Source organism: Hypomesus nipponensis, chromosome 5 (genome assembly GCF_054491055.1).
Source record: "Hypomesus nipponensis isolate SF chromosome 5, ASM5449105v1, whole genome shotgun sequence".
In the NCBI taxonomy this organism is placed as follows: Eukaryota; Metazoa; Chordata; class Actinopteri; order Osmeriformes; family Osmeridae; genus Hypomesus; species Hypomesus nipponensis.
The window spans coordinates 12,598,368-12,619,780 of record NC_140365.1 but is presented as its reverse complement, the minus strand read 5'-3'; the positions used below and the strand labels follow the sequence as shown (position 1 = coordinate 12,619,780).

The 21,413-nt window shown below is 41.5% G+C and overlaps 1 protein-coding gene across 1 annotated transcript in view; it reads right to left on the bottom strand.

Moving 5' to 3' along the window:
* Positions 1–19,147: 19,147 nt before the first annotated feature.
* Positions 19,148–21,413, bottom strand: part of LOC146288742 (NLR family CARD domain-containing protein 3-like) — a 39,291-nt gene continuing 37,025 nt past the window's right edge. Inside the window, 1 exon segment of the mRNA XM_084698785.1 lies at positions 19,148–19,328. Coding sequence (XP_084554911.1) covers positions 19,148–19,328 — 181 coding nt within the window.

Sequence of the window (21,413 nt, the reverse complement as noted above, 5' to 3'; positions counted from 1 at the left end):
GACATACACAGAGATACTGCTTTACGGCAATCTCTGGTCTCTGGTCACTTCCTTTTTTCTCTCGAGGCAATGACAACACAGCTGACAGGTTAGGCTCTTCCTGTCAATAGACCAATTATTTGTTTGCGCGCGCATCCCAAATGTTAACAATGTGGTTGCAGAAAACCAGGAAAGGATAGCATTTAAAACGGCAGAGAAAGAGAAAGCGATTCCCCATTGATCTGTCACATCAAAATCTTGATTTGGATCACGAAAGTCTTGAAATTTTAGTGAGAATGTCGCCCGGTAGACTGCATAGTCAGGCGGCAGCCATGTTTTCAGGTCATGTCACAAAGTTAATCATTTTACAGTTTTACAGTCAATTCTAAATTTAAAAAGTTAAGCAGGGCAACTATCAAGAGATATGGAAATTCAGCTTTTGCCAGTTGGTCCGATTATTTTTGTGATTTGTTTTAAAACTGGCAATCTGAGTGAGACTGCGTCCCCGTTTTGAAGTTAGCATCAGTCAGACTCAGGTTGCTCACTGGCAGTGTGCACAATGTTGTATTTCACTCCATTCTACACCAGAAAACGTCTGGGAGTGTAATAGACCCGGGAGAAGTTCGTCTTTTGCAACCGACATGCACAGTCGAGGCTGCTTGACAGTCGTGTGACGTAGGGTGATAATTGGTCTATACACATACTAGAAAGAGTTTTGGCTTGCGAATGTTGTTGCTAATGTTGCTAATGTCCCAACATTCTGATTCCGCTTCAGATGCCATCAAGCGGGATCTCAGGTCGTAGTCAGTCCTTCACTAACCAATCAGCATTTTATTAGCAGAATGCTAGCGTGTTATGGGCAACAACGACTCACCCTGTAAGAAATCGAAAGGACATAAGTACTCGTTCATTCAACTTTCGACCTATAATCCATGTTTAACATGCAAAAACAACAAGGACAATCTGGCAAAAGAAACAAATGTAGCCGTTTAGCTCCATAGACTCCCATTCAGCATGCACTCGCTCACGATCAACCCCAGTGGAACTCTGGTGGTACTGCAACCATATTCGGTACAATGGGGTTTAATAGGGAGTGGACAGACCTGCAGAGCCGGAGGCCCCGGAGAGCCGGAGAGCTGCAGTTTCAGGACCGCAGTTTCAGGACCGCAGTTCTAGGACCCTGACAGCGCCACCTAGCGAATTGAAAGGCAGTGTCACTAGATGGCAACAAGATATTTGAATGGTTTGCGAGGCAAGAAACAAGGAAAACTCATGTGATGATGTTTGATGACACAATTATATAGAAAGGTATAATATTTGAAAATATATTTCAATAATATAGAAAGGTATAATATTTGAAAACATATTCAAATAATTAATATTGGATTATTAAAGAAATTAAAATCACATACAATTTTAAAGAATTTGCATATTTCATAGATGTCAAGATCCAGTTTAATTTGATAAAATTAAGTAAGCAAATTAAGGAAGATAAAATAGTCTAAAGAAAAGGTGGAAAATATATCAATGTGGACAGATGTGTGATGTCTGGAGTGGCCTTTAAGGTTTTCTGGGACTACAGAGAACCAATGTACACCCTGCAACATGAGCCTTAAGGATTGTGGCACCTTTGCAGATACTCTGAACTTGTTCTAGAAGGCTTAACTTCACCAAATAGCCAAAGTCAACAAAGCATTATGTCCTGATAACATCAGTAATAACAAGCTCCTGGAGACCTGCTACAAACAACTGGCCCTGTCTTCTGTGAACTGTTCAACTGGTCCTTGGAGGAGCTGGAACACATAGTTCCAGCTCTTTGGAAGACCTCTGCCATCTGCCTTGTTCCAAAGAAGAGCAGACCCAGGCTTCCCAATTACTTCCAACATGTAGCTCTTACATCAGTGGTGATGAAGATTTTGAATGTCTGATACTTTTGTAACTACAAGAGACAATCCAGAACCTGGCAGATCAACTCCAGTTTGTCTATATGAACTGTAGAAGTCTCGATGACGCTGCCCTTACTTTCCTGCATCATGCACTCCCATCTGGAAAAACTAAAAGCACATGCTAGGCTTGTGTTTGTGAAATATCTCTAGTGCCTTTAGCAGAATGTCACACATCTGTTGGGAATACAACTACTAAACATGAATAAATCCTTGATTCATACTGCAGATAATTAAATTCCACACACACACAGGGTTCTGTCAAAATACTTATGCAATGTATGTATTCTGTGATTTGTTTCATTATTTTATTTTATGCTCTATTACACATAAATATCAAAGTTATCTGAGGAAATACAAGTTTAACTCTAATCTGTTATACTTTAATTTATTTAATGTCATCATCACAAAAAAAACATTTTCTTTGAGTAATGTGGGATCAGAAATCAGAATCAGAAATGGATTTATTCGCCATGAATGTTTGGACAGACAAGGAATTTGCTTTGGCAGGGAGGTGCATACAATAAACATATAGGAACCTTAAATTTAAATGTGGTCTAACTATACTAAGGATACATAAACTAGCAATACTAAGTGGAATACAATTAAAATAAAATATACAATAAAATAAAATATAAGTTGCAAATTTACAATATAAAATACAAATATTACAGGAGTTGAATGCAGTACAAAATGTAAATAGTTTTTAAGACATTCAGTCAGTGTGAGCTCTTGGCCTTGTTGAGGAAGCCAACAGCGGAAGGGAAGAAACTGTTTGTTTGGCGTGAGGTTTTGGTCCTGATGGACCGCAGCCTTCTGCCGGAGGGGAGTGACTGAAACAGGGAGTGTGCAGGGTGGGAGGAGTCCGCCACAATCTTCTTCGCTCGTCTCAGGGACCTCTAGTTGTGCAGGTCCTCGAGGGAAGGCAGATTGCAGCCAATCACCTTCTCTGCAGTGCGGATGATACACTGCAGACTGCTCTTGTCCTTGGCAGTGGCAGCAGCGTACCAGGTGGTGATGGAGGAGGTGAGGATGGACTCAATGATGGCTGTGGTGGTGACAAATGTAGCCGTTTAGCTCCATAGACTCCCATTCAGCATGCTGGTGGTGCTGCGGAGGATCCACCGCTCCCTTCTCTTCTGCTGGTGGTGAACCTTTATGGTGGATGGGCTGCATGAGGATGCTTCCTTTGGTGTTGATGGGCATGCTAGATGATGTTTTGTATTGGACATGACTCAAAACATTGATCACATCAGTGGATCAGATCATCTTTCATATTCCTGTGAATACTGCACATGCCTGTGTGCATGCTACATTTTGGATGTGTCTGACACCACAAAGTTCTGGAAAAGTAAAGTTCTATTCTATTTGCTGTGGCTTTTGCAGTCACTCAATCTCAACCACAAATGTGTAATGTTAGAGAGGCAAGACACAAGGTTGACTCTCAGGGCAGATTCAAGATATACATTGTTGATTTTGAATAATTGTCAAACAATGACAATCACCCCTCCATATCATTCCATCCCCTCCATATCACTCCATCTAGACCTCCATACAACTTCATCCTTCAATGAGAGATAGAAGCAAGAAAAACAAATATGACATTAAAACAAAAAAACATTATGGATATTTGACTTTTCCTGACCTTTCAATATTCAAACCCCATATTGTGATGTCGGTAACAACACTACTTACTAGTTGAATGGTCTCCCTTCAGTGTGCAATTGTTTAGATATCCCCCTATCAAACTCCTCCACTTCACTGAAATAGTACAGACAATATTACTTCTAGGTAAGTATAAATATCAGTTTCCCTAACAAACTAGTGTACATTAATTAGCATTACTTATGTGGTTGATAATAAAGGTATTAGTAGATTATAAAGTTGTATGGCATTGTGCAGAAAATGTACATTCTCTACTTACCTCCGATGATAAACTGGTCCAGAGATGAAGGGTGTAGATTTAGTTTAGCTGACAGATCAAATCGACTTGCTTTTAACCTATCATTTTTTTGAAGTTTTATTAATGTGCTGGCTTTATCATAAGACACCTACAGTAGTTGGGCTTGCCAAAATCGCACAGTATGGTTTCAATAAAACAAAAGTAATAGTCGAAAAGTTCGTGCAGTATTCCATAAAATTATCATGAGTGAACAGATAATTGTACCAGAATTGTTTTGAACGTTAACTTATATGTTGAACAATACTTGATAACCTACGTTGCGCTAACAAATAAACAGAGTAACAATTTACAGTTCATTTTTAAGGAAGCTACGTGTGTAGAGCTAGCTAGCTAGCTAGTGCTATAACTACTGAATGTTAGATTTAGCTAATCACAAGTAGTTTGTTTGACGTTGGAAACCACTCCAGTGTCTTTAAAAGATTTCGACAGCAAAGTTGAAGATAGCTAGCTAAAGTTGTCCAATTCAAGACACCAGAATTGTTTCTGTCACAATTCCTAGTGATCGGACCCAAATGCAGACCGAGACTGGTAGGTGGTGAAAGAAAAAGGTGTTTATTGGTGACAGGTGGGTACAGGTGATGGGGGACAGAGTCCGGTCAGAAAAATAAAGAAACAATTTGCAAAGCAACAGGATGACTAGAGATTATCCTTCAAATCCAGGCACTAAAGCGTAACGTACTGGTACGTCTAACGATCCGGCAGGGACTGAATGTCAGGCCACAGGTTAAGTAGAGTGATAACGATGATCAGGAGCAGGTGTGTAAGGGAAACAAACTCAGGGGGGTGGGGTTGTGACAGTTTCATACATAACCATACGCAATTCACATTAGCTACTTACACTCTGATTCTAGTCCATCTTGTTTTGAGCCCTAATCCTACAATATTATAGCCTGACGTTGTCATACTCATAATTCTAGTCAGAATATGAATCTGCAGAATATGAGTCTGAAAACTCTGTTGGGCTGTGACTATAGGGCGTGTGTCAACCGAGCTCGTAAAAAAAATGCCTCTTCGCTCAATTGGATAAACGTACAACCAATCAGAGCAACGTAATATGTTGTTTGTTGAAAACGAATTCAACCCAAGCGCTCTTTGGTGACGTTGTTGATTACGTTACTGTTGATCATATGTCCATCATTGTATAAAGCCCGCCCTAACAATTTAATTGGTCCGAACAGCTCCTGTTCGGATATAGTTTTTCCGCAATCGAGCCCCTCCAGACCCAACTTCCTGACCACATTTTATTGTGGGCGGGGATAAATTGGGCTGGCAGCCAGGCTAACAATATTAGCTACTGCAGGAAAATATTATCTTGTTCCGGTCCATGTTTATCTCATTCGCTACATGGTGCTGTCAGATAAAACGAAGGTCCTAAAACTGCGGTCCTGAAACTGCAGCTCTCCGGGGTTTCCGGGGTTTCCGGGGTCTCCGGGGTCTCCGGCTCTGCAAGTACCCCCTACTCCCTTAAACAGGCTCTGCTACTACTCTTTAAGCCGGCTCGCAAGTTCAAACACGTGTGTGCTGCGTGCCTTTTGTTTTGTTTCCTGTCTAGCTAGATCCAGTGTGGTGTTGTAGTTTTTCTAATGTCAGTAGTTGTTGCAACAGCATGTGAAAAAAACTACAAAGTTTGCTAGGCCAAAAAGAATATTGATCTGTAAAAAAAAATTGACGCCATTAAATTGGGTTTGCGTTAACGCCGTTAATAACATGCTTAACTGGCAGCACATACAGTATATGTATATTTTGTTGAGGTGTTGTTGTTGATTGTTTATAATTTATTATACGAGGGCTGTCATTGTCAGTCTAGGCACAACTGTGCTTAATCCAAGGCTTCTATATACACAGATTGTGTGTCAAAACTAGCTAAATGATATGTCAATGTCTAGCTTCATTATAAAGTCAACGTTTACTTTATATAAACTTTGCAATTTTGTTATTGTTGCCCCTGACTAAAAGTATGTTCATATGTGTGTGTGAGAGATACATATGTGTGCTCTATGAGGTGCTCTATATGGCTGAAAGTTTGATCCTAAGTGGTTCATTATTATTTATAATAATATAATATATTTTTTTATTATTAACAAACGTTTGTTTCTGTTTACTCAACTATTATAATTCCTTCATTGTTCTTAGCTATTTCATTTGTTTAATAATTTATGTAAGATAGTGTTATTAATTTTGTAGTGTTAGTCTGATTTTATGTTTCAAGCAATGTCACATTCCTTACTAATTCTGTTTGCAGTTAGTCTTATTTTAAACAGCCATTACATTTTCATCAGTAAATAAGGTCTACTTGTGGTTCACTTTTTCTTCATATCACCAGTTTACTCAAATGGACAAAAATGTCTCGGCTTACTGTCTGTAAGGACATGGATTTGAAAGGTGCAAGTTTCTATACACTCCAACATCCTTTCTTCTACAAATGAGAATTGTCTTTGAATGCAAGGTCCTGCCCAAGTTCCTCCTCCCTGAGCCAACAGGTGTCATGCATTGTATATTATGATGCTGATCTCTCAATATAATGCATTATTAGAACTAACCTTTGACATTTTGTAATATTCGCCTTTGTACTCAATATTATGACAAAAATGCATGCAGGTGTTCTTGGTTTGTCCTGAAATGACTTTGCTTAATGTTTGATACTGCAGTTTTTTCTGTGAAAAAAATCACAACCATGGATGCTACAAGAATGTCAATCCTTCTTCTGGACAAATATTTTGTACATTTGAACACTACTGCATTGCCTGTGCAGCTATTGTATTGACTGGAGGAGTGCCTGCATGTATTGGAAAATCTCTCCTCAGTTCTTTGTCTTTTTTTTTCACTCAGGCAATTGTTTGCAAATTTGGTGGTTCTCTAGTTCTTAAAAAGCATTTTTCTCCTTTAACCTTACTCTTGCACCAAATGGCCAAATTGCCTTTTCTTTTGTAACTGTGTATTTTTTTCAAAACTCACTTGATTAAGATGATCTTAATCAAGTTATTTGCTTTGAATATGATACCATTTGGTACCTTTATATTCCAGTGTGTGTTCTGTCAGAAGAATGTTTAATTTAATTATTATTTTCCACCCCAGTGACATGGGATTAATGTGTTGAAACTGTGTTATGGTCATTTTGGTCAAGGCACTGATGCAAGGTTCAGGTTGAAGCATGAACTATGTACTCCTGGGTATAACTGTGGTGAGGGGGGAACACCAGGCAGCAGATTTAGGTATTCTAATGTTTTCTGGTCCGGATGACAGATAAAGACAGATAAATTCAGTATACTTGGTATATTACATTAGGTATTCAGTATCTTAAGATTTAAATATATCTAAGGGTGTTAAAGACAGACTTTTCCCCATTCTGTTGCCAGACTACCATGGGTATTCATTCTCCATCACTAAAGAGTTTACTTTATTAATGATACCATCATGACACACTACTCAGTAAATAAATCTTTGGACCCTGCAAAAGCTAAAATCAGACAGCATAATCCAGTGTGTTCACAATTGTATTCCATATTTGTTTATTATTACTTTATCCCCATTTTTACTCTGGCAAATGGTGTACTATTTGTATATAAAAAAATGTAATCCTGTTAAATAAAGTAGAGAACCCTGCCCCCCCAAAAATGTGTCTTTACGTGTTAGAAGGAAGATCTTAATCTTCCTTGTACTTTTTTGCAATTATTTATTTATTTCACAACAGTGTTAAAGTGTAAGTGTTCTTTTGCCAAAAGCTTTTGAAATATTATGGTCCGAGTTCATCCGTGCTTCCCATCTGCTGTTCTGCCCTGGCCTTGTTCTTCTCGACTGCTGCTTCTGAGGCCTTCTTCTGGGCCAGCAAGGCCTCGTTGCTAAGCATCTTGACCAGATTCTGCAAGCCCAGGAGGTGTGTGCCGTCCACTGGCCAGTTGTTAAAGCGGTCTCACTGCTGTATATGCAAAAAGAGAAAAGTTAAGTGATCAATTGTAATATTTACTACTAGAGAGATCGGAGGCTTATGGTCTAGTGTAGTAATATTATGTAAATGATATATTTACCTTAAGTACCCCAAAATTGGATCCATAGATCTTGACCATATCAATAGGGTTGGTCCACACAGCCTGAAACACCAAATACATCAAAGCTGTCTTATTAAATAATAATTTGGTGCAGGCATATTGATAACTCATAATAAGATCAGATCGTAAGCCAACAAAGTAGATCAACAGGAAAAAAATTGACTCAAAAAAGAAAAGAAACTGAAAACAACAAAGCCTCTAAGGGAAAATAAAATAATTCCACATGGCTCTGATCATATGTCTGCTTGGAAATGCTGTTCTGTAAAACTATTAAAGTGAAAGAGAAGAGGACAGTTCTCCCATGAGCATTAGCAAAGCTCAAAACTGATCCCTGCCAGCTTCCATACCTCCATTTGCTTAGTCAAACAAATAAAGGACGTGTCATTACATAAACACTGTTGCGGTTCCTAAAAGGCCTGTTCTGTAGGGCTCAACGTACAGTGTTCAATATACAACTGTGGCTAGCTACAATACCTTTCTTGTTGGGCTGAATTTACACTTATGGTTGATTTTATTGTCTCACCAACACATCTTGGCCCCTAGCTCTACTGGGGAACTCTTTAGATGACCACCCTCCACCTCCTCAACACTTCTGCAGGAATAATTAGTTTGATCAATTTTTATAAGTGTAAAACTCTGGAATAAATTTAACAATTCACTGATCTATACTGTAAAGTATCCACTTTATATTGTCGTTCTGTTGGCTTGCCAGCATTTCATCCTAAACCCTTTAAAAGCAGCTGATTCATATGCCAGCAGTCAGCACTGCTAACCTGGCGATATCAGTTATTAAAGTACATTTGATTCTAAATAACAGTAGGCTTTAGGTTACCCCAAAACGCATTTGTTAATTGTCAATTGAAAGGTTGTCCAGCAAGTGACAATGCCTAAAGAAACAAAAATCAAATCCCTGTTCTCTTTATAAGATAAACCGCTGTGAATTTCTAGTCCATGGCTCTGGTGTCGTCTACACAGCAACAATTGTAGCCTAGCTAATTACCTTCCAGCTACACCTACTGAAATAAGCCATCCACTTTAAATATAGGTGTGATAACTTGGTTAAGATTAAGAGAACATTCACTCGAGATAACCTTCATTCTTTAATATCCAGAATACCAAGAAGTTGCCGTTAGCACATACATACTCAACTATGTCTCTATTCATCTGCTATCAACCCTTGACCTCAAGGGTCAACTGTACCTCCTGATGGAGTGGGGTGGTTCTGAAACAGCATACACATATCACGATCAGGATACCACATTCCTCCCCCCCTTAAGATCAAACTACTCTGGTGAGCTTCAACATTAACTGTAAGCCTTACCTGCTCACTACATACTGTAGGCAGCAAAATTCTGTATGATTTAACTGTCAAGATCATCTAAATAAAATCAGAACACTATAGACTATCTTAAAATAGGGTTCAGATATAAACTTTCAAACCTTTTTTTTTTTTTTTACGCAACATTGGCCTGTACATCAATGGCAGTGTTTACAGGTGTTGTGCATTTAACATCAGGAAACATCAGAAACAATAACTAGGAAGGTGGGTGGACTACCATCCTTCCAGTGAGTCCCAGAGCGCATTCTTGCTCTTGCTTGAGGGAGCTCACTACTATTTCACATAGTCTCTCATATGAGTTGCAGTCTTTTTTGTGCGCTCAGAGCGTCGCAGCATCTGTGGAGAGTCTGCACTTGCGTCTGGCAGATCAGCTGGAGGATGAACCTGGGCTGTTTCAGTGGGCTCACTCCCTTTCCCTCCCACTGATGCTGGAACAGCAAAGTCTCTGGTCAAAGCCTCCGCTGTGTTCTCTGGAACCTGAAGACTCATGGACTCCAGTTTCACGTCTGGCATGGATGTCTCGGTCATCGGAGCATGATGTTCACGGATCTGGTCCACGTGACGTCTCATGGCGCCTCCATCTCCTGTCTGCACTGTATATGAGACAAGCCCTGTGTTCATCTCAATGACGGCTGGGATCCACCTTGGACCGTAACCATAGTTTCGGATGCACACGTTGTCACAAGGAGAGAAGCTTCTCCATTTGCTGTGTAAGTCATGTTGTGCTTTCTGTTTGAGTTGTTTCTTTCGAATCTTTGACTTCACATTGGGCAGCAGAAGATCCAGTGTGGAACGCAGTCTCCTAGACATTAGTATTTCAGCTGGAGACAGCTGTAATTGAACAGCTGTCTCCAGCTGCTATTCTTGTTTCCGAAATATACCCTTTTTGTTTTCTTATTTCCTTGTTTGAACATTTGCAAGGCTCTTTCGGCAAGGCCATTTGATGCCGGGTGAAAGGGTGCAGATGTTACATGCTGTATATCGTTCTGTTTCAGGAATGCTTCGAACTCTTGGCTTGTAAAGCATGTGCCATTGTCAGATACTATTGTCTGAGGCAGGCCATGTGTGCTAAAGCACTGTGAGTTTTTCAACAGTGGCATTATCAACATGCCATCTAGTCCAGAATTTCTCTGGCCACTCCCAGGGATGGAGAGGAGCTGCAGCTGGAGCCTTTCTGTTTTCCTGGCATGTGTGGCAGGACTGTACTTCTATTTCTATGTCAGCATCCATTCCTGGCCACCACACGTATGAACGTGCCATGCCCTTCATCTTGGAGACGCCTGGGTGCGTGTAGTGTAGATGTTTTAAAAGGGTGGTCCTCCCCTTCTTTGGAACAATCTAGATCCCCAGAGCACACATCCATCACTGATACTGAGTTCAAGCCTTCTCTGGCAGTGCCAAATGACGTTGTGTCCTTGGGCAAGGCACTTCACCCTACTTGCCTCGGGGGGAATGTCCCTGTACTTACTGTAAGTCGCTCTGGATAAGAGCGTCTGCTAAATGTAAATGTGCTCTAACATTAGCAATAACTTCAGCAAGGTTGAGGTGTACGCATAGGCTAACCATTAAATTAGCAGCACATGTCCCGTTTTTAACAATGACTAAACATGGACTTACCTGAAAGTGATGTACGGGCATCATCTCGCAGTCTCCTTCTTTCTTTTTTTCTTCCCCTGACTCCTGTTATTGTTTTAAGACCATTTTAGAAAAGTTGAAAGATTAACTCATAGTTAATCTGGCCCTGGCTGGAAGTAATGCTGAGCTAGCTACAGTTAGCTACAGTTAGCTTGAGGTTTAAATGCGTTTTTGAGAAAAGGCTTTGGAAAAATGTTCAGAAACAATGGCAAGCTGAAGCTTTATATTTTGGCATTACACACACACACACACATCTCTCTCTCTCACTTTTGTTTACAACTGCTCTAAGTCTACTTTCCGGAACGGAGCGAGAGTGCATTAAGGTCCGGTTCAACTGCATCCTGGTTCAAGAGACGTGATTCACTCAAGGGGGGCTTAACCATTCGGTAACCCAACCCGTCGTAGGCGCTTACCGCTTACTGAGTCAGCCTCTATACGAGCCTAGGATGCTAGCGAATTGGTACCTTTATAAAGAAGTTTTTGCACAGAAAGGGCTGAACTGCCTCTGCAGGTCGGGGGGTGTATGGCCTCTACTGGTGTAGGTTCAGTGGGTTCGGTGGAAGGCAACGGGTTAAAACCCAGAGCTAACCACCGGGTCATCATGTACCCTGAGGAGGTGCAGCTTCCACTGGCTAAGCCAAGGCCCCCCGGACAAACCTGTATGTGAGGTGACTTGGCAAGAGAAAGCGCCGACCCGGTGCATGCACCGATGAGCCAGATCTAAACCTTTATGTGCAATCTCTCTGGATGGGCTCTGGTAACGGAGTCCATCCTGCTGCAGGTTCTGCGGGCAGGGGCCAAGCAGAGAAAGAGGCATGCCTGGAAACTTTCTCCATCTCACTCTAAATTATTCACATACTCTCTCTCTCCAAAAATATTCATACTCTCTCTCTCCAAAAATATTCACTATCTCAGGCTCGCTGCTATATTTTTTAAACATTTTGACTGGAGGAAGCCTGCATCATTCTTGAATGCAGTTAAGAAGAATTTAAGAAGGAATTTCTTCTGAATTGGATTTAGGAAAATATTTGGCATTCATGAAAGTTATCTCATCTGGGATTTGTTCTGAACTTCAGAAGACTTTCGAAATAGCAGTCGTAAATTGGCCAGAGTTGCCTCAAATGGGATTCCTTAAAAAACCACAAGGATCAAAGGAATCACATTTAAGAAAACTCTGTGTTTGAAGTGTTAATGAAGTTATGAGAACTCGTTGGTGATTGCGTTCAACTATACAGACTATGGCAAGCCGTTTTATGATTTAACCAATGAATTCTTGATATCCAGACTTGCATATTGATATCAATTCGAATTTTGGATATCAAGAATTCAATTCTGGATATCAACAATTCGAATTCTTGATAACAACCATTCATTGGTTAAATCATAAAATGGCTTGTCATACTTAGTAAAAAAGCTTAGAATTGTATTTTCTATATAAAGAATTCATTGGTTAAATGATAAAACGGCTTGCCATAACAGACATCCTCGGATTTAAATAATTATAATAATTACCTTGCTTAGTGTGCACACTGTTAGATCCAGTGGAGAACAATTCCACTGCTCATCTTACTGGTATGATGTTGCACCTGTGCACCAGTTGCTTTTCGCTTGGACATAACTTGCGTTCCTGTTGCTTTCCTAATTGTGTCGATTCTGACTGCATATGTCACTGCTGTTGCGTGCCCTTATAAGGAGCTTTCGGGGCGTGTATGTATGCAAATTCAGAAGCATGAGGACGCGCTTTCAACTCTTCCCGGGGAGCACAGCTCAGAAAACTTCTGCTGCATTGGAACACATTTTCAAGCGTTTCAAGCGGATGTCTTTTTCTAACGTTGTTTTTTCGAAGCCCGTAAGAAACATTTCAGAAGAAATTTGTGTGAAAATGTTTGAGAATGAGGCCCATTGTCTTTGCTTTAAGACCAAATGAAGGTGCCCCAGCAAAGGAATGTCATTAGATATATCTGTATGAATGAATATGGGTTTGGAGATAAATAAACTGCATGTTTGCCTTAGAGCAAAGAATAATATCCTTTCTGGTTGCTGAAAGGTCCCCAGAGAGATTAAAAGAGAATGGAGTCAGATTAAGAGTGTTTAAGATAAATACCCGGCCTGATTGTTGCATACGGCATATGCTCCTCTGAAATAAAATTGGTGTATGGAAAAACTCACAAACAGAGAATCAGGGCATATTCGGTACTTTTGCAGTACCCCGATGCAACAATAGCTGCATGTACCACTGTGAACCTTGCGGTAGCACACCTCTTTTGTTGAAGGGAGGTAGACAGGCTAAGAGCCTGGTGTGCACGGGTAGAAATGCAGGAAGGTATGGAAGCCACCCCGTTAAAACTGTAAAATAAAATGAATGTATATAATGTAATAATAATACAATTTCTGCTGTCAGGGATGACCCACCGATCACGAATTAAGGAAATGAGGCATGATTGGGCGCTCCGCAGGAAGTGGATTGCACCCTGGCTTCTCTATCTGTTTATCTCTCTCTCTCTCGTTATATTTGGGAGAAACCGAGAGTACAGGTGGTTTTAATGAAATCAATATTGTCACTAAAGATGGTTTAGCTTAAATAAAATAAGAAGGGAAGTAATAAAGATTGAAATGTGTTCAGATGGTGTTGTGTCCCTGTTATTCTTGATCGAACTGTGCCAACTGAGGGGAACTGATATACACTGCACGCATACTGATGAATTAAGAAATCAGTCCAAGCCCTAAGATAAATATGAGGGTGGCACTTTCGATGACCTGAAGGTCCTTATTGAGAACCGCCCTGTGAAAGGAGGAGCGGTGAGACGACGGAGCAAGAAGGAGGAGGAGCTTGGTATTCTTGCTCTTTACCTGAATGAAGGAACGAACTACGCCAAGGCCTGTCGAGAGAGTCTCCAGGACCCTAAGACATTACCTAATCCTGTCATGCGGAAGGGGGGGGCTCCAGAGAAACACAGGGAATGAGTTAGGAAGTGACCATACAGAAGACTCCAGTACTGATGAAGAGGAAACCACATGTCTGGGGACATTGAGAAATGTCTGACCACAAGTCCAGTATCAAGTGCCAATCCTGGTCAGAGGCACGACCCTGCGCTACATTCCCTGGGCAGCCATGGACATGGTTGGATTGATGGAACAGATTCCTGACCTCCGAGAGGGAGCAGGGAGGTGGATCCATGCGTTCGAGGAAGAGACTGTGGGCCACCTGCTGGCTGTTGGTGACATCAAGGCCATCCTGAGTAAGAACTTAGGGGTGGGGGAGATGCTTGAAGGGAGCCCACTCCACCGCCAGACCAGGTGAACGGCAGACTGGATGAGGTAGTGGGTCTGACATCAATTACTTTGCTTTTACTGAATTCATTGATCATGCGGGTTTATGCAATAGAAAAATTTAGAGAGCATGATACGGAGATGTGGGAAAAGGACAGAAGTAAAGTGAGAAAGCTCACTCAGATGCAGTTGAGACAGTAGCATCCGACCCACGCACCAAGTTTGCTAAAATGTACCGCAATGACCAAAGTATTTTGTCCAACACCATTCTTATGTATATTGACATGCTCCTTTTGAGCTCAGTCATGATAGGACAGGGTTCGAAGACCCTTTCACCCTGTAAATCTGAATTTATAAATGAAACCTCCCGAAAGAAATACTGAAAAACCGAAGGAGAAACCCAAGAAGATTTGGAACTGACACAAGAGCATGGTAGCACCACTATGATACATGCAGTATGGGATAGCAGTACCCTGCTATTGGCTAAATTGACCTGGACTGGCGAGGTCAAGGAGGCATTCGTACACTAGGCACTTGCAGTGACCTTACCCGACCACACCCAACTCTTCCATTTGTATGTATTAAACCGCCATAATTATGTTACTGTTATGTTCACCCAGGTATCAGGGGAGGGGGGTAGGAAACAATCCGTAGCTCACTAATCTGTAGCATTGTCAGAGTAGAGAGGAGGTTCCCACCTTGATATAGGGGGGTGGCAGCAGTTCAAGGCTTTCCCAAGCAAAGGTCTGAGAAAGCCACTGTCATCATTATGGAGCATGACATACACATCAATTGGCAGGCCTAATCGAGAGGGGTGAAACTTGTACTAACCGAAATGAGCATTAAATTACGAGCCGTTATGTTGAGGTATCCTTATAGTGATAGGAGCATGTACCACTGAAAATCCATCAGACAGCAGACCATGTCCGCATGAGGATGAGCCTCATGATTGTGAAACACAAGACAAAGAGTATGCTAAATTAAGATCCGACATGAGCATAGAACCGCTTGCCTGTGTTCATTAAATTTTGTTTATAGATGATTCCTATCACAGAGAATTGGAGAGGCTGGAATCTGGCAATACAGTGTTGCAGACGCATGAAAATAGGGTGCCGTTCACGATATTGTTTAAACCATGTTTTTAACAGTGGTCAGCTCGGTTGGTGGGGTTGCTAACACTAACTGAAACATTGAAATTGACCCAAGGTAAAATAGGAGCTATATTTACAGATTCTGCCATACCTATGGGGTGTGTCAGATGTTTGGATCCCTCTGGGAAACCAGGGCTTTATGCAAACTAGTGGATCCCCCATACAACACCATGCCTAGGATATTTCTATAATCTCAGCCATGATGTTGCAATAAAATAGCTATGGTGAGGTGCAAGGCACACAAAAGTTAACATTTTAGATACTATTGGTAACAGAATGGCAGAGGAGAGGGCAAAATAGGCAGCGAGGGCCACCCCCACTGCTGTCAGGATGACCGGTGTAGAGTTAACGGCTGAGTTTACTCGGCTGAGAGTCATGATCCAGCAACCATACCTAAGAAACAGTTATGGGGTGACAGGGGGGCGGTCAGTAGCCTGGTCCTAACCAGACTCTCGTACATTTCATTTGTACAGAGAGTCTGGCCTCGCTCCATTGATAAGCGTTGACTTCCTTGTAGGCGGGTACTCTGTTGAAGTGTAAAACTATTGTATCTGCCTAGAGCCACTGTGATCTGCCATAACCAATCGCTAGCGTTCGCCTCAGCCAATTCCTTCACCACTACTGTAACAGAGCTAGCTGCCTTACTAGTAGCTGGAAAATCTAACTGTTCCCGAACCTTGTAGAGGGGGGGGGGGGGGGGGGGCACTAATCATAACCATCAACAAAACTCAGCAAAACTTGTTCTTGCTCCAGCTTAAGCTTATGGATATTCAGCAGCGTTGCTGCAACGGACCGAATGTGGCCTCGCTCGTATCTTTCTCCGCCGCCATTACGGAACTACAACATAAACTAGCGCACCATCAACGTCATCGTTCTCAGCTACTCCCTATGTTCACTGATTGGCCAGTTTAAAATCAACCTGAAAAATCTGACTTAAGTACCGAATGGCCAGACCTAGTAAAGAAGTAAAAATCAAAATTGAGCTGAAGTACGTAGGAGGGCAGAGCCAGGCTAGGCGGTCAGAGGACCTGACAACATTTGGAGAGTTATTGAAGGATTAATTGTTAGGGGTTAATTTTTAATTTATTGTCTCTTATAATCCTCAGTGCGCAATGGCTAGGCCAGTGCGCAAGGGGGGAGGTATATTATAAGAGGTAAGGAAAATAAAATTTGGATTTGTTAAGTAAAAATACATTTAAAAAATTATAAGTAAAAGAAGCCACTATTTGGAAAAGAAAAAACGGTATGACTGTTTATTCCACGTGTTTTAAACAATCCCAGATTTATAAGTTGATAGGAGGACCAAGTTGGAGGAACCAGATCGGAACTGAATCTGGGAAATCTCTGTGCTGGAGGGCCGTGGCACAGTTAAGGTCAGAGACACCATGAGTCTCTGCCAGCAGACCAGGCAACGCAACTTCTGGAAGCCATTTGGGCTAAAGCAACAATTGCCTGACGACTAGTGACTAGTCCCCCTTCAAAGTCAATGAATGACTCGAGCTGGTGCCCGGAGGAACTGCCAGGCCAGCCGGGAGGGCGGAGACTCAACCTCTTGAGTTCCTGGCCATCAACTTCCATACAGCTTGACTCTTCTCCTGCCAAGTTCTGGCTGGAGGTGGAGGTTAGTGAGAGCCAGGGGATTGTAGTGGAAGAAGGAATGCACAGCAATGTTTCTATGAATGTATAACTAAAGTAATTTCTAATGCCAACCAGTAAAAGTAATTGAATGTGACTTTAAACCTGCCAATGGAGGTGTGAACGTTGTAACAATGTTTTAAAGTTTTAACTAACCCCTGACAACCCTTCCAAGGGCCCAGCTGCTTAAAGACAAGCTAACATGTCAGGCATGGTGACTGAGGCAATAAGCCAGTCCCGAGGGATCCTTGAAGAGTTTAAGATAATGAGATTAGGTTGGGAATCCATTCTTCTATGGATCGCCATAAACAAAGAACGCTGAATGGGTTAACTACATACTACAACCAGTAGAGGGTTTTACCATACACAGATGAATGCACTACTGGCACTCGGTGAGTATGCTGCACCTGTATACATGATCACACTGCCACAGTCAGTTTCACACTAGCCATGATCAAACTGAAGTCATTCGGACAGGAGGTTAAGGAGAATGCCAGCCATGGGAAAGATTGTTTTCTAATTGTTTTTCCATTCTGCAGAGAAGGGACGGTTTGGAATGAAAGGGAGCAAACAGGACAGAGTACCAGAGCATTAATATAGATTAATTTTTTGTGACGACGTAGTTAAGGCGGCCGCCTTAACTGGAAAGTGCTGCGGGAAACCCTGAGGAGGGTCCATCAACCTCCACAGCACAGATTAACAGTGATATGTTCAGTAAATACCAGGTTACCTCTGCATGGAAAACTGGAGAATTTCATGTCATCCTTATGTGTTATACGGCTTCAACAACAATTGGGTTGATGACAGGGCTCTAGACTGAAAGATGGATTTTTGCGATATTTAGTTTTTTGATGGTGTGAGTATCTCTTACAACTACTCGTACAAGTGTGACCTGTAAATTTGGCATTTCTAAGATTTGAACATAAATACTTTTTTCCCTTCATGTAGAAAAAGGAGGAGGGAGCGAGTCTGCCAGAGTTTGCCAACGTGTGTGAGGGGGGAGGGTCCAGGTGTGATTATTCAACTGTGTGTGTAACGTCATCTACACTGATGTGTCTCTCGTGTCTCGCAAAGGGAGTGATTGACGGCTAATATTAACCAATCAAAACTCTGCATTAAACTTAAGAGTCTAAATATTAAGTTAGTCTAGAGCCCTGGATGAGGAAAGGACACCCCATGTCTGATAGTTGCTTCAGGCTCGGCATGAGGGAGGAATTCATGGTTTGTTAAACAAAAGTTGCCAGCAAGCAGGTTAGGTTAATTACCATCAGTTACCGTGGTAACGTTACCAGAGTTTGTGCTTCCTCTCTTTCTGGAACAGAAAACCCAGAGTTTCCCTCATCTCAGGGTTAACAACTCACTGTTTTCACTTAAATCCACTTTCTGGAATAGACCCCAGGAAATACAATTATGATGATAGCTATATCATCATAATTGCACTAAAGGCTATTGAAGATTATATAGGACTTCTCTCTTCCTAACCAACTGTCCTAAATAAACATGCAGTCTGTTATTGTATCATCATGAAATGCAAGGCCTGTTAACATACTTAGATGTATATTCAGTGTTAAGCAACATTACATGAAGAGGTATATAAAAACACAAACTTGAAAATCTCCTTTGTCACGACTCAACACACAGCGTGCCCTCCAAGACAGCAGAGGGCACTAAGGAATCGGAGCAAGGCCGGCTCAGCTGTGAGACAGCTCAGCATGTTTAAAAGGAACCCTGAATTGTTTGTCAGTGCTCATTCAGTGCTCATTCATGGTTTGTGTGCTACGCGCGTTACCTCACTTGGAAACTTTTTACGGAAACTCTTTACCTGTGCTGGACCCTGCTTGCCCCGACTGTGGATTTTCGATTACGATTTGGACCGTTCACTTGGACTCTCTTTTGTTTCCCGGTATTGAACCCCGCTTGTCTCTGACCTCTCCTTTGTCTTGCCCTACCTGGAAACTTTGATTGTGCTGGCTGCTCTGTGTACCTTGACCCTGGACTGTGCCTTGACCTTGATTGTGGATTACCCTTGAACCGTCTTGATAGACTTTAAGTTTGCCTTTGCCTCAATTATTATTTGACCCAGTGTGTGGTCATGACTGACTACTCTACGTGATTGAAGTAAATCAGAACCATTAAAAACTCTAAACTGCATCTGCGACTGTGCTCTTCATTCCAACCTGACATCCTTACTTGAGTTTCTCCAGTCTGCAGTGTGGATCCTCCAGTCCAGCAGAGAGCAGCTTCAATCCTTTTTCTCCTGAATGATTGTAGCTCAAGTCCAGTTCCCTCAGGTGGAAGGGGTTGGACCTCAGAGCTGAGGCCAGAGAAGTACAGCCTTCCTCTGTGACCAGACAGCCTGACAGCCTGTCGAAAGAGGATCAATGTTGGGACAGAATCCATCTGGGCCTCCCGAGTGAGTCAGCACAGAGGGGTTAATTAGACAGGTGCTGTCATAGCTGCACCTCTCCCTCATTAGACAGAGTGACCTTTTCCCCCAGTTCAGGAAGGTTAGGTTTGTGTTCAGTCTGGTGGTAGTTGTTCTATGGAACATCAGGACGTCTCCTACAAACCTGCAACAAAAAAAACTAGGATTCAAGTCCCAAACCTGACTTGAATGAACCCAACAAATTAGTTGGGGCTATAGCCACTATTCTTAAGCAGTACGAGACATAGAACATGGATCATATCTATCCACGATCGCAGAAAGCAATATTCACGGCCTGACGTGACCTCTCCCTTTAACAAGTTCTTTCTAAACCGAGTTCTATGACAGCTCGATGAAGCGTAAGTCATTGCCTCTGCTGCTACAACTTAATAAACAGCAGCACCAGCTACTACTTCTTTCACTCAGCTACTAAGAAAAAATCCCTGAGAAAACCCTGACTAGGACACAAAGCCCTCTCCTGCTGCCTCTTTCGAGCTATTTGTATCTATAACTCCTATTCCCCACACCCTGCCGCAGTCAACTAAAACGTTTATACATAAAAAGTGGTAAAATATCAGCCTAACCGCCGAACCTGTTCCACTGAGTTGGATTCCAACTGAAGAATATCCCACTTCAGTCGCTCTGTAGCCTATTAGCTACAAAACGTCCTGGTTTATACCCTGAGAATTTCCTGTGGTAATTTGCTTCTAAATTACTGTAAAAAGCCTCAGTGAATGTATTTGTTCTGGACCGGCTACTAGTAGACTTTAACTTTCAGATGGTAATTTTTTCTCTAGCTTTGAATCTTCTGAGCATAGACATCTGGTTCCCTTTACAAGCCTTCAGTTAACATGGATCTTTTTGAAACACGTTTAGCTGATCCAGACACAGAGATCACATGACAGTGCGTGCCAAAAAACACTTCAGGCTATTGGGCAATATCAGCATTGTAAAATAAGTTATTCTAAAAAATTAAAGGGGAAATTAATGGAAGTGAAATTAACCAAAAGTATTCAAAAAACGTATCTAGCAAATAAATATATTTTTTCAACAACAGAGAATGCCTGTCAGTATTTATTTAACTATGTTAAGTCATTAGATAACCTGACTGCCTGTTGGCTCTGCGCTCCCTGCGAGAAGAGAAACTGCTATATTAGTATGCTGTTCATGGATTACAGATAATCATTTAACACCATCATGCCTATGTCTTTATATAGGCTATTTCAACATGTTATATTCTTTCCAAAATTCTTTATTCGTTTAAAGTTGTAACAGTCATGTTTGCATTCTGTGCTCTTTTTGCTTTAATGTTAGGACGCAGTAGCAGGGCCAACCTCAAGAAATTCAATGGCCAATGTCACCTTTTGTGATTTGTGCAAAGGACCAATAAAAGACTGACGTTCTGTGTTCAACTTTCTTTCTTCCCTTTTTTAAAGAGCAGATATGTGTTTGAAATCTCACTTGGTATAGGAAATTTGGTTGACTCTCCCTGCATCTCAGATGGAATACTACCGTCCTATGAAGTAAAGTATGTCAGAATAAATGTGAATAGCCAGTTCCGTACATATATACAGTATATACAGTAGTATTATACATTAAGCACACTTTTCTTGCCATTCCTAATTTGAAACCCTTCATGTAGTGGAAGAGGCGTCATACACGAGAACAACAGCCGCCAGATGCTAAACTCACTGCCCAGGTAAATGTACAATAATATGATGAATAGTATATGTTAACCCTTGTGTTCTCTTCAGGGTCAAACATGACTGCTATTATATTTAACAGCAGAGAAAACCCTCACATACTTATTTTTTTTTACTTCAAATTAGGGCTGGGCGATAAATCGATAAAAATAACTATCGAAGTAATGACTTCCCTCGATAAAGATATCGTAACATTAATTCATTTTCAAATATAGCTGCAAGCAGCAATGTGGTGGCCAAGCAGTCAAATGACCCATAAAACACTTAAGAAATCCTCAGAACAGGGTTCCGAGGGCATGCAGCAAGTTTGGTGTGAATCCATCA